Source organism: Gekko japonicus, unplaced genomic scaffold (assembly GCF_001447785.1).
Source record: "Gekko japonicus isolate JY-2015 unplaced genomic scaffold, Gekko_japonicus_V1.1 scaffold9, whole genome shotgun sequence".
Lineage (NCBI taxonomy): Eukaryota > Metazoa > Chordata > Lepidosauria > Squamata > Gekkonidae > Gekko > Gekko japonicus.
Window position 1 is genome coordinate 3,664,797 of NW_015168044.1, and position 16,619 is coordinate 3,681,415.

General features: G+C 41.8%; 1 protein-coding gene across 1 annotated transcript in view; it reads right to left on the reverse strand.

Annotated features, from left to right (window-relative positions):
- The window catches only part of LOC107112986 (phosphatidylethanolamine-binding protein 4-like), a 70,281-nt gene that overhangs the window by 38,703 nt on the left and 14,959 nt on the right, over positions 1 to 16,619 (reverse strand). Inside the window, exons 2-3 of the mRNA XM_015414189.1 lie at positions 14,128 to 14,173; positions 4,975 to 5,091 (exon numbers count right to left, since the gene is read on the reverse strand). Of these exons, the coding sequence (XP_015269675.1) occupies positions 4,975 to 5,091; positions 14,128 to 14,173 (163 nt within the window). The remainder of the gene's footprint in view (positions 1 to 4,974; positions 5,092 to 14,127; positions 14,174 to 16,619) is intronic.

The window sequence follows — 16,619 nt, forward strand, 5'->3', positions numbered from 1 at the left end:
AATGCAATTTACTAAAACCCAAATAATGCTGGAAATGTACATATTTTATAGGGGAAACACAGTGCAAATAAACAAAAAGCATGAAAACAGATAATCTCAGATTCAGTTTGCACAAGAGAGAAATGAAATTGAAATGGGGATTAAAATTTTCTAGTCTGGCTAAGACCAGAAATGGTTTTAACATTTGGTTAAGAGATGGGAAAAGAAGTACAACATTGCTTGGTAAAATTGCCCTGCTTTACTCCCTCACTGCTTGCGAAGGACTTGCTTCGATTACAGGTAACTAATGGTATTCCCAGTAAGCAATGGTATTCCCAGTAGTCATGTATGGCTGCGAGAGTTGGACTATAAGGAAGGCCGAGCGCTGAAGAATAGATTCTTTTGAACTATGGTGCTGGAGAAGACTTTTGAGAGTCCCTTGGACTGCAAGAAGATCAAATCAGTCAATCCTAAAAGAAATCAACCCTGACTGTTCCCTGGAAGGCCAGATAATGAAACTGAAGCTCAAATACTTTGGCCACCAAATGAGAAGGGAGCACTCCCTGGAGAAGACCCTGATGCTGGGAAAGATTGAAGGTCAAAGAAGACGGGGACAGCAAAGGATGAGATGGTTAGACAGTGTCATAGATGCAACGAACATGAAATTGAGCAAACTTCAGAGGATGGCAGAAGACAGGAAGGCCTGGTGTGATCTGGTCCATGGGGTCGCGAAGAGTCGGACTCGACTGTGCGACTGAACAACAACAATGCGTTTTATGGCATAGTGTTTTGCACCTGCTGTTTCTCTGGCTCCAAAACTGATCTCATGCGCGGCTGGTGCTTCTTGTGCGCTGCTGCATCACTGTGGGTGAGGCATCTGCATTTCTTTATCTCTCCTTTCATCTCCCTTCTGCTTGTGCAAAAATGTGCAATGCCAGTGTTGTTTTTTGGGAGCCTAACTGTCCCTCTGCTCCGAGGACATGCCTGGCTCAGCAGAGCTGTTATTTTATGAGGGCTGTTTCAAGACTGTTTGTGCAACCCTCATTGCCAAATCTCATTATTCATGATTTTATCTCATTGCTTGATATGCACAATAGCTCTGAGGTGTCGCTGATGAAACTCCTGCATCTTTTGGGGTGTACCGGCAAGGACTTGCTTCAGTTTTGCAGTCTCTGTGACCCTTCCTCACTTTCACATCTCCTTCACAAGTGACTATCCAGACTGGACGTAGCCTTTCAAACCTGGATGTCTACTTTCAGACCCAGGGTGAAAGGAGGAAAGGGCTAGGGTTGCCAACCTCCAGGTGGGGCCTGGAGATCTCCCGCTTTTACAACTGATCTCCAGCTGACAGAGATCAGCTCCCCTGGAGAAAATGGCTGCTTTAGAAGGTGGACTCTATGGCATTGTACCCGGCTGAGGCCTCTCCCCTCCCCAAACCCCACCCTCTCCTAGATCCATCCCCAAAGTCTCCAGGTATTTTCCAACCCAGAGTTGGCAACCCTAGAAAGGGCACATGGTGACTAGAAATCTGAATGTATTTATTATTATTTTTTTGCTAATATTCTGGACTTTGTATTTTTTTCTCATGTAACCCACTGTTGGGCACAGTGATGACACATGAAGCAAACCAGCTTACATGACCAATAATTATGTGTTAATTCAAGGTATGCTGCTAAAAAGATTGTCAACTAGGTATGAAATAAACCCCATCAGAATTGCATGAACTGGTCCATCATGGGCCAGGTGTTGCTAGAGGATCATCACGCTTCCTACATGCAGAACTAGACCTGGGGTGATTAAAAGTGCATAAGAGTGGGATCACAAGAATCAGATTTAACATTGGTGATTAATCCTAGGACAACTGCTATCACATTACAACAAGTTTATCCTTGGAATAGGTGCAACTTTCTAAATCCATTGAAGTCAACTCTGTTCTCTCAACATCACATGCCAGATGTCATTGAATAACCCAGTGTCAGACTATAGAATGTGCTTTTTAAAAAGTTTGTTCAGGAGAAACAAGAGAAAAAAGCACATAAAATCAGCTATCCAAGAAAATAAACCAAACAGCATGCTAAGTTCCTGTCTTTGCTTTTGATGTTGATGGCTAACAGAACAGGATACAAGGCTCGTACAGGATTAACCACTTAATGTACCTTGATAGCTTCAGACCTCAAAACAAAAGGACTGTGCTCCTTTTGGAAAAACCACAAAACTGTCTTCTTCAAGTAAAAGAAGGTAATTCAATTGCTGAAAAAAATTCAGTTTGGGGCTATTATATATGTTATGTGGGAGGACTGTGATCACATCTTTCCACCCATGCTGTTTCCCCATTAGAAATCACACAGATGAAAACCCTGTCAGTTTTTCATTCTATGCAGTGGATGATATGGCCGATGGATTCCTCAATAAAACTAACATCAATAATGTCCTGTCCACATACTAAACTGGAGTTTATTCTTAAAATTTTTAGTGACAAAAATAAGGGACTGATCTCAGCACTTTACGACTTGTTGCAATCTGAATCGAATTGTAAACCATTGCCTTATCAGTCGGTCTGGCAACAAGATTGCGATTTGACTCTAAGTGACGAGGCATGGAAAAAAATTTGGAAACAAAAAATTAACACTCCTAGCGCAATATCAATAGATTTACACAAATTCAAAATTCTAACCAGGTGGTACATGACACCTCAGAGACTGTCTCACATAACATCTAACTATTCGCCAGACTGCTGGAAGGGTTGCAAAAAAATAGGGACTTTTGCGCATTGCTTTTGGGAATGCGAAAAAATTAGTTCATTTGGAATGATGTACTGCGACATATCCACAATATCTTGGGTATACTTACTCCAAAGTCACCTGAGACCTTGTTTTTAAATCTTTGGTCAGAGGAAATAGCACATCATCACTATAGAGACATGTTGGACACAATGCTATATGCGGCTAGGCTATCTATAGCATCTTGCTGGAAAGATATCTCCCCCCCTAACATTCAAACTTGGTACAAGAAGCTGTGGAATCAGTTCATTATGGAAAGCATCACTGATAAAGTTAACAGAAATAAAAGGAACTTCATACATTTTGGGTTCGAAGCCAAATGGTTGCCAATTTTAGAAGCTCTATCAGACAAAAAATTTATTTCAGCATCCTGGGATAACTATGTTAAATGGTTGTGAGGATTTTTTTAATGGTTCAAATAAGGTACAGTAAGTAGGCTTTGGTAAAACATGAATTGTGGGTAGTACTTTGTGTTTAATATGGTTAGATATATCATTGAATGTCTACAGATATTCTTGAGGACAGAAGACACTTGGTTGTATCTAAAGCAACAAACAGTACAGGCATCAATTACAAATTGAGGCTAAAATAAGTCACTTTGTTCAAAGATTTATTGAAGAATGTATCATTCTTTAAAGCTTACTTTTTTTGTAATTAGTGTGTTGGTTTGAATGTATAACTGTTCTTATGACCTTTATGTATATTTTTATTGTTATATTCGTTTTATTGTTTTAATTCTACCAATAAAATGTTAATGAGAAAAAAAAATAGGGGTCCTTTGGCAAACTGCTAGTATGTCCCATAGGTAAGACCACCTTTGATTACTGATGCCCATGCAGGAACTGGACCCTTATGGCAAAGGTGAAGCAGACTGAGATCGAGTAGACAAGGCAGTGGATACTATAATGACACCTCAAGAGCCTTAAATATGGTTCTAGTTGTGGTGCTAGTGAGAAAAGGACTAGAAACAAGAACAAAACTTATCTAGGTGTTGGCCCGTGCCTACAGTGGGGCTATTGGGGGTTCTGCCACATTCCTTAAAGGGCCCTCCACTTCTTAAAGGCCCCCCGCTTCTTCCAAAAAGCATTTAAAGGGATCCTTTAAATGCTTTTGAGAAGAAGCAGGGGTGGTGCATGCCCCTCTCCCTCCCTCCTGCAAGATTTAAAGGGCCCTCCAGCTGATCAGCGGGCCATGTGCTCCCCACTGATCAGCTGAAGGGCCTTTTAAATCTTGCAGGAGTGGAGGGAAAGGGGCATGCACCACCCCCTTCATTATGGCAAATAATGGCAGCCTTACCAGGAAAAATTTTTGCCCCACAAGCCACGAAATCCTGGCTACGGGCCTGTCTAGATGAGCTCTTTGTTACCATTATGAGCTCACCTCAACCTGAAGCGAAGACTGAATTTCTTTTGACTTAAGGCAGCCCGGGCTACTTGTTCTTCTGACCTAGCCAACAGATAGATTCACACAGGGCTAGATTTAGGGGAAAGTAACTCTGACAAGTCTGGGGCGCTGAGTTTGTAAAGCAGGCAACAATTACCTCTGTGGCCAGCACTGTGTTAATGTTTGAGTATTTCTAATTATTATTTGTGGGACAGTTTACAACATTAGTGCCCATTCAAGAAATTGTGTGGATGTAAGTGTTCACAATATCATTGATTACCATAAAAATGATTGAACATCATGATATCAGTATGCATCACTTATTGTCATATGGCATGGGAATAAATCACGCATACAAATTGTGCACTGAGTCATGAAATGGGCTAAAAATGCATTTTTTAAAAGGTATTTACAAATGGGAAGGCACTGAAAAGTTCCTTGCTCAGGGCACCATTTGATTTAGGGCTGACTCTGCAATCACATGACTAGCCTTATCCAGTGAACACTGGTGATACCAGCTGGAACAGCAGATTCCCATGTCTTAAGTAATTCTTCCCGTACATCATACAGATTTTTCTGCAGAGGCATTTTTAATTATCTCCATATCATCCCATACATAAATTTTTACTGTACCAGAAGCAAAGACAAAGAGATCAGTATGAAGAAGACAATATACTGATTCTGTTCCTGAAACTAATATAACAAAAAAAAAAATCCCACCAATGTGAAGGTTGTATGTTCGTTTTGATGGAACATTATGTCATTTAAAATAAATAAATAAATAAATAAATAATCTTTGACTTCCTAGGGCATCAATTAAGTGATCTCGTACCTGAAGATGCTGCTTCTTCTGTGCTTAAGGCTATGGCTTCATATTCAGGCTGTTCATAGATATGGAACTGATAGCGGTGGTATCCACTATGAGATGGTGGAGTAGGTCGGATGTAGTCTGGATACAGGAAATAAAACAATAAAATTTAGAGCATTGCTGTCTTTCTTCTCTTTACACCCCTGCTGACAATTCAAGATATTGTATCTTTGTAACTGGAATCAACCAAGAGACTCTGTTTCAAACCCACTGGAACTGCTTTTATTTCTTGACTAACAATTTATCTATGCCAAGAACTGCATACCAAGTCACTTCCTAACTTCAATTTTCCTGGGAATTTCTTGGTTCATTTAATTAGGTGTATAGGTACACCCCCTTTTTACCCCCCTCCCCCCACCACAGATTTCACAGCATTTTTAAAATGCCACAGTGGTCCATATAAATTTGTGTTACAAAGCATTACATCACAGTATAAACGCAGATTACTTAATACTTTTCCTGTTTAAACAAAACTCTAATTCCTATCCATAGGCAAAAAACAACAACAAAAAACAATCACCACACAAACATTGGCAAAAAGTCAGAAGTGCAAAAGAGAGAGTATTTATTTTTTGGGGGGACCTTCAATCCCTATGTATTTTACATTAGCTTCATCAGGGGATCTGAAAATATTATAATCTCTTGTGCTTTCATCACCATATTTGCCCTAAAAAGCAAATCATATATATGTTTAAGCTCTGAATGGTTTTCTCAACTAATTTGTTTCACCATTTCTTCCGGTGTCTGGTGCTTTGCCATCTTCTTACAAGCATGCTCTTGTTGCTTGTTCCTCAGAAAACTTTCCTTTAACTTCACCTACTTTCCCCAGCAACTTGAGCTTCAAGTCAGTTGTTTTCTCTCCAAACTCCTCCTCTTTTTACCTCTCTTAACCCATATCCAATTGGATAAAGTCCAAACCCTACACACAAGCTATCATGTCATTCAACATTCAACAAGAACCAGTGTGTTGTAATGGCTAGGTTATCAGACTATGATGTTGGGAGACCTGTGTTCAAATCCTCACTCTGCCATAAAAGCTCATTGGGTTACCTTGGGACAGTCACTCTCTCAGCCTAACCTGCCTCACAGGGCTGTTGTGCAGATAAAATAGAGGCCGGAGAATGATGTTGTGAGCTGCTTTCGATCTGTAAGCAGGGGTATAAATCAATGTTCCCTCTAAGCTGTGGAGTCTTGTGAGCAAAAATTCTGCTTTGTGAGCTCCTGGCATTAAAGTTGTGAGCAAGCAATTTGGCTGGTGCATAAATTAGTTTGCCCTGGAGCCATCCTTCCTGAGCTAAGACCAAAACGTGTGAGCTGGAGGCTAAAAAACTGTGAGCTAGCTCACACCAACTCAGCTTAGAGGGAACACTGGTATAAATATATACCCTGTTTCCCCGAAAATAAGACCTACCCAAAAAATAAGCCCTAGCAGGATTTCTATGCATTTGTGGTATAAGCCCTAGTGTGTCTTCTTGAGAAAAAATAAATATAAGACAGTGTCTTATTTTCGGGGAAACACAGTAAATAAATATCTAAACATTCTGCCCCAGAAAAAAATCTTTCTTTTGTTAGATTTTTGACCATATCTGCTACCTTCCTACCTTTTATCACAGCTAATTCTTGAGGGATAGCCATGTTAGTCTATTATCTCTCCTTATATATAATTCTCTTTTGATGTGACTCTTTTCTGAATGTTCCACACACTCCCACAGCCTTTGGCTCCCTGACCTGTCACTCAGAAGCTGTCCCTATCCACTGGCTGCATTGCCTGAGTTTCGCCTCCAATATTCTAAACAGTTTGCTGTTCCTCTCTCCCCAATAGCCAGTCGGAACACAGAGGTCACTTGCATATGTGGCCTGATTGGCCTTTGCCTCTAACATTCTAAACAGTTTGCTGTTGCTGTTGGGAGTTATTGAATGTGTCCTGAGGTAAAATACATATCCAATTTCCCCTTAAACGGTCACTGGAGTTGCCAAAGTACATATCCCAATCTTCTCTTAAATGGTCACTGGAGTTGCCAATCTCCCTGTAGGGACTGGAGATCTCCCAGAAATCACCGTGTTCCCCAGCTACAGCACATCATTTGCCCTACAGAAAATTTCCAAGCTATTACAATGGCTGCTTTGGGCAGTGGACTCTATGGCATTATACCCTGCTGAAGTCCCTCCACACCCCAAACCCTGCCCTCCCCTCAAATCTACAGGTCTGGCCCTCCCCTTAGTATTGCCAGCCTCCAGGCAGCACCTGGAGACCTCCAAGATCAGTTCTTCTGGAGAAAATGGCTGCTTTGGGCAATGGACTCTGTAATTATACCCTGCTGAGGTCCCTCTGCACTCCAAACCCAAACTCCAAATCTATCCCTCAAATCTACAGGTATTTCCCAACCCAGAATTGGCAACCCTGTAACTGGCTATGGAACCGTTTTCCAGATCCTTGGAACCCAGAAGACATGGCACAGGAGGAGATGCTTTTCTACCTTAGCTGCCACTGCATAACCCCAAATCAACATAAGTCAGGGGTGGAGGGAACCATAACTGTTACCATGAGGCTGTCCTCCCATACTACCCACTTGGGGCAGCAAAATGACCTGAGAAAGCTCTGCCTTATAGCTAAGCAGAAGGAAATAAACATGGCATGCCTCCCTCTATTTTCCCCTTCCCTCTGCCGCCCCACCAGCCACAGGTGGGACACTTACTTGGAGCTTCCTTCTAGAGCTCATTGTATTTCTTCCCACAACGGGCCTTACTTCTAGTAATAAAATAAAACAGAAGTCTAGTGCCACTGGACTTCCGTTTTATTTTACCATAGATAAACATTGTTGGTATGATGGTCAGGGCTGCTGAGAGCAAACATGAATGTGCCATGAGGCACAGATTTATTGCTGTGAATCACACCATCCACATGCAACCCAAATATCACTTCATCACTTAGTGTTAATATGAAAAGGTTAATAATTGGGTGTCTTTACCTGTACCATAACTTTCCCTTGATTTCACTACTCACTTCTATACATCTCATTCTTTCTCCTGGGAACTCAGGACTGTCTACATAGTTTTCTCTTCCCCTACTTTTTATGCTTACAAGGACTCAAAGTAAGGGCTATTCCACATGCTTGATTTACTCCTGATTTTCTTGGGAGTCAATCCACAAACATTGGAATCGGTTTTGGCATGGCTGTTCCACACGTCTGTCCTCCCTGTGCATTTTCATAGTTGTGGAGAAAGTTTATTTTCTTCCACACGTGCCTTCAATAACGAACATTTTCAATGTCATTATCATTGGTGTCATCGCTGCTATCACAGCACACGCACCCCTTTAAAAATGGCACAAAAATATCGATATGTCATTGGAGCACTGTAACAATAGGCTTAGGAGGTTCTCTGAATTCTCAGCTTTCATTTTTTTAAAATTAAGTCTCTAGCTCCTTTCCTCATGCAGATATGTATTATGAGATAGAGACTCGCTTTTTTAAAATGAAGACTCAGAATTCAGAGACACAAAATGTGTGTAGAAATGAGAGGATAAACCGAAGCAATACGGGATCAGAACTGACAAAAAAAAATGTGGAAAAGCCCGAAGTGAGGTTAGTCTGAGAGGCATTTCTCCCTTCCCACCCCTTCCATAAAAGGGCTGCTGGATTAATAACCACAAACCAGAGGCATCTTATCTGGCTTCCTCTTCCACCAGGGGCAACTAGGGCTCCTGGAATTTTGTCTTCCTAATCAGGGTCTCAACTAGAGATGTGAAAGCCCGGGAAAAACAAAACAAAACAGAAAAATTGGAAATTTGGGGGAGTACTAAAAAAAGCTCCTAGGAAATTAGGGCTGCCAACTCTGTGTGAGAATATTCCTGGAAATATTGGGGGGGGGGGCAGAGCCTGGGAAAGGGGGGGTTTGGAGAGAAGAGGGACATTAGCACAGTATACTACCATAGAGTTTACCTTCCAAAGCAGCCCCTTTCTCCAGGGGAACTGCTAATGGAGTCTGGAGATCACTTGAAATTCCAGGAGATCTCCAGCTCTCACCTGGAAGTTGGCAACCCTGTATGAAAATGTTCTCTTTTTGAATTAGTGAAATGCATTTAAAGACAAGGTGGTCATGCTGTAGACATATAAAGCTGTTAAATCCCAGATGCATTTCTGTTCCTCAGAGGTCATTTTTGGGGGGATCGCGGGGGATCACAGTTCCCCTGGGTGAGGTATGGGGGCGGGGCACATGACGAAGCCCCGCCCCCTGCTTCCGGCCGCCCCACTTCCGGCCCTCATTCAGCCAGGAAGAGGCAGGAGAAGAGGAAGGGTAATTTGCTTCCTCCCTGCCTCTCCCCACCCCTGCCTGCCTGAGGCCAGCACCTAGAAGGATACGTAGAATTCATGAGGGGAGCATGCTGGGCTTTCATTGCTTCTCAACCACTGCATGCCTTCTGTTGTTCTTTTAATCTGACTTTGTTGACCTTTTCCCCTCTCCTTCAAACCACTGTGACACATTTACACACAGACTGCAAAAAGTAGCTTATTGCCCTATTTGGCAGGAGGGAGAAAAAAAAGATGAGAAGGCGATGGGGTAGAAAATGCACCAAAGCCTCAGAGGAAAATTGAAAGTTTTACTGAGAACTTAGCTCTCTCTAACTAGATAGCAAAAATTAAGGTACATGTACTAAGATAGCATAGGGTGCATCAGCTTGCAGTTTTCTCTCAAATATCGGTATATTTGGAATTTTACTTGTACAGAATTAGGACATTCGTAATGTTTAAATTTCATAAATATGTCAAATATTGCAATTTTATATGCTAAGTATATAAAATGATGTAATTTTATATGCTAAGTAAGTTATAAATGATGCATTTTATGTTGTTAAAACAGTAAAATTAGTTTAGGTTTGATATGATAGTAAGTTTTGTATATATTTCAATTTCCCCCCATATTTCTGTCTTTTTCCAATGTAAAAAAAGGGGAGAGGAACTCTCCTGTTTTCCCATGAATTCAAAATCTTCAGAAATTTTGTTCTTGTCTCAACCACCATGCTGATGGCAGTGTGAGCACTATTTCACTTTCCCATGCTAATCAATGCTCTTGTAATCTTGGAGTTGGACTACTATAACTTATTCTTCATTGGGCTGTCCTTGAAGACCACCCATTGACTACAGAATGAAGCAGCGTGATTAGGGACTAGCCAATGAGAACACCCCTTTCAACTATTTTAAAACAGCTATATTTTCTGCCAGTTTGTTTCTGAATTCAGTTCAAGGTGCTGCTTATGGCCTTTAAAGTCGTTCATTGCCTCTTGGAAGGACTTTCTCTCCCCATATGTTGCTTGCTATGCTTCAACTGAAGTCTTATGGTTGCCTAACTTCTGAAACAGGGTCACTGAGTTGATGAACGAGGCACTGTCTTTTGAACTTTCTAGGAGGTGTTGTAAGGCAATTTTATTTGAGAGCTTTTCATGAGGTTTAAGCTGCAGGCGTTTTCTTCAGAGAGGGGGGTTAATGGGTTTTTTATTGTATTATGTATGTCCTTAACACTGGAATTGTATGTCCTGAGTCAGAAAAGAAGGGTGGGTATATTTTAATAAAATAAGAAACATGGGAAATTTTCTTTGGAGAAACCCTTAGGTTTTCCTCTTCCCCTCTTGAGTATCAAAAGCACCTCAAGCACAGAGGCTGATGTTGCCTCCTGACACTTGTATTCAGAGGTTTACTGCCTCTCAACATACAGGTTCCCTTTAGTCATCATGGCTAGTAGAGACAGAAAGACGTGTTTTCCTAAGAAGAAAAAGGGAAAGTGATGGGAAAGGGGAAGTTTCTGGCCATACTGGGGTAACTGCAATCACCACTGTGCTCCACTTCTGTGCATGCATGACGGAGGAAAGGGTGAGAAGGCATGGTCAGCAGAGCAAGCATGGGTGTGTCTGGACCCCATATTTAAGAACATGGATTTAAACATCACACCTTGTGTTTTGACAAAAAGAAAGTTCACATTTTTCAAATATTCTGAGCTACTGGTAGCTGTTGATGTTAACAGGGATTAAAGCTAAAGGGGAACAGATTGTCACTGACTGCGTAAGGTAAACAACATAAGTAAGAATGCTGCTCTCCCCCATGACAATTGTGTTAATTGTAATTATAGGCTTTGTATGGAGGAGGGAAGAGCCCTGCCGTGAGAATATTGGAGAACGGGGGATACACATGTAATAGGTAGATACAGATTTCTTTATCACTCTACTATTAATGACCTTATATGAAATCATCTCTGAGAAGCCAAGTTGGTTGGGGAGTTATGGGGCACGAAATAATCTCCCTTGCTTGCTTGGATGTGGAAAAGCTTACCTAAAGCATTGTTAATACCTCATAGCTAAAAAGGAGATCAAAAACTGCTGTCTGGCAGGAACGTGAAATTATTGCTCCTTACTGTTGTTGCAATGCTGAAATTACTTGCACCTTTCTGAAACTGCAGTTGGGAGAATCCCTCATCTTTTAATACCCTCTTTGGATATCATATGAAAAGCATAGGACACATGATTGTTATTCTCCTTCGTGCAATCCTCCTTCAGACCTTACAGTGCCATGATCGAAATTTGTTTTGCCAATTTCACTTTGTTATAAAAAAAAGATAAGAGAAATTTATGTGCTTTTTTAACATACAGGGAACAGTACTTGTACTGGATTTTTGAAAGACAAGCCATATAGTAGGTGGAGATTCCTAGATGTTCCAATTCATTATTTCATGTTCATGTTAAAAAACATTTGGATTGGGAACATAGACAAGTACAATATGGGCGCCTTTTCCTCAATAGCACTCTATTTCAGGAAAACAGTATGGGGAGGTAAGGATTAATTTACCCTCCCATGGTCACAATAAGAATTTTGATCACCTCCGACATCTGATTTTAAATATTAAAAAATATGTAGGAATGGGAGTTCATTATGAATCCCTAGTTCAGAGGCAGTAGATAGCCTTCTACAAATGATCAACTTTTTGAAAAAAAGAAAAAGGTCTATGAGGCATTTCTGTGCAGGATAGAGAAAGTTTTGTAAAACACTTGGCACTGCTCTTGTTTGTTTAAAGGGACTTGAGTTGAATTGTGTAGAGAATGCTGGGGATCAACAAATAAATTAAATAATTTATTATTTCTCCTCGTGTGTGACATCACCGGCACTTCCCAAGTGATAGCTATGACATTTGTGTAAGTAGAGTCCATGCTGTGCCCAGAGATGCAGTGGATATTCTCCCAGAAATAAAATATTACAGTTCCAAGTTCTGGGAAGAGCGATCCTGTCGCAAAGAAAGCTGTCTATATCCTCAGTTAACAGCTGTGGTAATTTGAGGAAAGACATTTGGATCTCCCCACAAAAGAGTAACTATTATACTTGTTTTGCATAAAAAACCAGTCACCAGGTGAAAAGGTTTTGACTCCTTTTAAATTTTCTCAAGACTTTTCTCCTCTGAACAAGATATGAAATTCCAAGGAAGAATCACCAAGCATCTCAGATGTATACCACTTTCACAGAAAAAAAAAACCAATGTCCTCCATATTTACATTCTTAAATTACAAACATTAATGCTTTTAAAATGTGTACACGTCTAAAATTTCAATTGCTTGGCACTTCAGACCCAAGGAAATAAAAATTAGCCTGGTGATAAAACAAGTAAAAAAGTGGCTGAAAACAGAGAAACATAGAATCCTGAGGTGGTGCAGAAAGTGGGTTGTACTCTTGATCCTCTCTTTAAAATTCTGAAGAGCTATCACAATTGTGATTCATATTTATGTAAAACACTTTTATCCCGCTTTTCCTCCATGGAGCTCAAGGGGCACAGCCCCAACACCATTATACATTGAGAGACTGTCCCACCTAGCATGATTTAAGGCAGAGTAGGGATTTGCATTTGAGCCTCCACATCCCAATCCAACACTCTAAGCACTATAGGTCCCGTTCACACAGAGAAGTTGCCGCGCTAAAGACATGAATGATAGGGGGATTCTCAGTGCATGATCACACCACAACATCTTGGAAGCGTAGTACACCCGTGGCTTCTCGCCGAAGATGCGGAGTAAAAAACTACCACATACGATGTACTAGTTTCCGGAAAACACGGGGCAAGGGCGGGTGTCTGATCGCATTTCCGCTTGAATCCCATGGCATCTGCGCCTGTCCATGTCCTGTCGCACACCGAATGTTGGGGGTTTTTTTGTAAGTCTCCACAGGATGTGCAGAAATGATCATGCGCATGTGCAAACTTCGGCGTGGAAAAAAAATTCCTGTTTGCCACAGAAGCGGCACCTAGCGATTGCTGGTGTGATCATGATTGCCGCACTGCAGGATAGCTGTGTGATCGGCACCTAACGGCCTAACCACGGGACCTCGACAGGACATGTGATCGGGCTGCCGCGCATTACTTTGCTCCGGGGCAAATAGCCACGCTCCCCCCCGCCGCATTTTCCGGCCTGGGTGACCGGGACCGTAGTACAGTATACTTAAGTCTTCATTCATTTCCCTCAGTTAGCCTCCGCTTGGGGATTCTCTTCATAACAAACATATGAAGCTACACTTTTTGAATGATATACAGTTTCAGTATTTCCTTGAAGATATCAACCCCCCATCAGACCACTGGTCCATTTAGACCGGCATTGTCCTCTGGCAAGGTTGTTCTAAGCCCTGTTACCTGAGATCCTTCTAACTGAAAATGCTGGGTGTAACCTTCTGCATGCAAACTAGAGACCATTAAGCTAGGACCTCTCTTAAATAATTCACTCCTGAACAACTCTAGATCCATGTGTCTCCAGCATCATACTTCTTGATGATGGTATAAAACCCATTTTCAGGACGTTTTCTATCTTTCTAGTCAAAGAGAGCTCTAGCCAAATGTGTTTTTGGAGCTACTGGTCCAGGAAGTGAGTTGTTGAGTAAAACTAGGTGTACCTCTTGCTGCCCTTATAAGTGATTTGCCCTTAGTTATTCCAGGAAGCTAGATAGCAAAAACATAAATAAGAATCCAGAACTCTGGCACAGAAACAGAAGCCTATGCTTAAACAGATTGTATTCTGATCAATGCTAAGAGCTATTGATACATTGTGGTTCCAGATCAAGTGCTACTGAGAGTGTGTGTGTCACTTCAGCTTACCTGTTAAGACACGGCCTTGCACTTTCCCAGTCTTCAGGTCAGCTCCCTGAAACCAGAGGAAAAAAACACTGCACCTTACTTGTGTGCATTGCAATATACAAAGCATTCAGGCTCCATTTTCCATTGTTCTGAATACTATACAGACCCCACTTAAAAGACTTCTGTTTCGATGTATCTGAAGAAGTGTGCATGCACACAAAAGCTTATGCCCAGAATAAAACTTTGTTGGTCTTAAAGTTGCCACTGGACTCAGACTTTGTTCTGTTTCTTCAGACCAACATGGCTACCAGCGGAATCTATTTATTTATTTATAAAGAGCAAGGCACAGAAAGGAAGCAAGAATGGGATGCATATCTGTCAATGCCTGAAATAAGAAGGAGGAAGAGGAGGAAGAGGAGGAGGAGGAGATAGGATTTATACCCCATCCTTCATTCGGAGTCTCAGAGCAGCTTACAAACTCCTTTCCCTTCCCCTCCCCACAATAGACACCCTGAGAAGTAGGTGGGGCTGAGAGAGCTCTGAGAGAACTGCTCTTTCAAGAACAGCTCTGACAGAACTATGGCTTGCCCAAGTAGTTGCAAGTGGAGGAGTGGGGAATCAAACCCGGTTCTCCCAGATTAGAGTCCGCACACTTAACCACTATACCAAATTGAAATGATGATAATTATGTGTTTGTGCAAACTGCCCAGTATTCTGTCCTCCACTAATCATGGTAGGACTCCTGGATAGTATTACTAGCCACTGCACATGGCAAGCACGAATAACAAGGCTGCAATATTATGCTTGCATGGCCACCACATTGCCCCATTTCTTCTCTCTACTTCCAGCGGCAGGCGCAGCCTGATTACTTTCCACTGTCAGCTATAGTAATGACAAGCAACCGGAAGTTTTCCTAAAGGAATAAATAACAGTTTTCAGCCGCCCCCTTTGGGGAAAAAAAATCATTATAATGTCCTGCTTGTCTTCAGTGAGAAGTTTCCTGAAGTTTCCTTTAACTTTGCTTTTTCAATGCCCTTCCTGACACACTGTTTGGTGCCTAATATAAGCAGAGTGCATGGGGAGGGCAAATGTGCTGGTGGGAGCTGTAGTTTGCTTGCTAATTTATATTTAAAGTGTCACTGCTTTGTACATGGCAGCCCAGTGCATTGTAGAGTGCCCCTGAATCACAGGCTGTGCTGTCATTGCAGCACAGAAGGACTGACAGACTGATCACACCGGACCTGTTATCTGGGCAACAGGTTGCCGGGAAGGTTACAAAAGCTTGCTCTAAAAGCCCCGACGCCATTGTGTGCATAGGTATTCAGGCAGTGGCTAATTAATATCTTTGCCATGGCAAAAAGGTCACTATGGTTTCAGAAAGCTGGCTCACAGGGATGGCAGATGAGATGTCAGAAAGATGTATGAGCAAAGCTAGCAGGAGCAGTTTGCATATTTCTGAGCTGTATTCCCACGAAGTGTTCGTCAACAATGTTGTAGTCACCAATGAAATCACATAGTGTTTCATACCTGATGCTAAAAAGCACATCTGACTTTCTCTTGTGCTTTTTGTGACATGTATGATTACTGCTAACGAGGGGGGAAAATTCAAAAGGGGGGTTTGAATGTACAATGCAGGCAATGCAAGGTTTATATTTGCAGATTTAAACCTCCTAAACCAATATTTTCCCCCTAATCTTATTTTGGGGTCAAATAAACTCCAATATAATGAAAAGGGGGGGGGGATTATACAAATTATACAGAGACAATATCTGAGGTGTATAACCAGCAGGGCTCACAGATCCTAATACAACAGTCCCTTTTATTGTAGACTATATGGACTATGAAAAGATAACAGAGAGTATTTACTTCATTTATACCCTGCTTCCCCCCCAAAGCAACTTGCATTGTTCTCTTCTCCTCCATCTTATTCTCACAACAACCCTGTGAGGTAGGTTATGCAGAAAGTGTGTGATTGACCTAAGGTCACACAGTTAGCTTCCGTGGCAGAGAGGGGATTCCAACCTGGGTCTCCCAGATCCTAGTCCAACACTCTAAGCCAGGGGTCCCCAACCTTTCTGAGCCTGTGGGCACATTTGGAGTTCTGACATGGCATCGTGGGCACAGCCACAAAACGGCTGTTGTAGAAGGTAAAGCCAGCCACAAAACTATTGCCACGGCTTAATTTCACTAACCATGGTGTAGATGTTTGTATTGTGGTGGCAGCTGCTGCCAAAGCAACATTTTAAAAAAAATCTGCACAGCCAATCAACTCTCCAATAGTTAATCAGAAGCACTGCTGGGGAAAAGCTCTACCTGGCCCTACCCAGTTCTACAAAACACTTGGTGAGCTCCAGAAAAGGTGTCTGCAGGCACCATGTTGGGGGGGACCCCTCTCTAAGCACCACGGCCATGCTGGCTCTTTCATGGGACCTCTGTATGAAAAAAAGAATGAAACAAAGAAGGGCTGCGGTCACATGGAGCATTAGGCACGCTAGAGAGGCGGAAGATAGGCG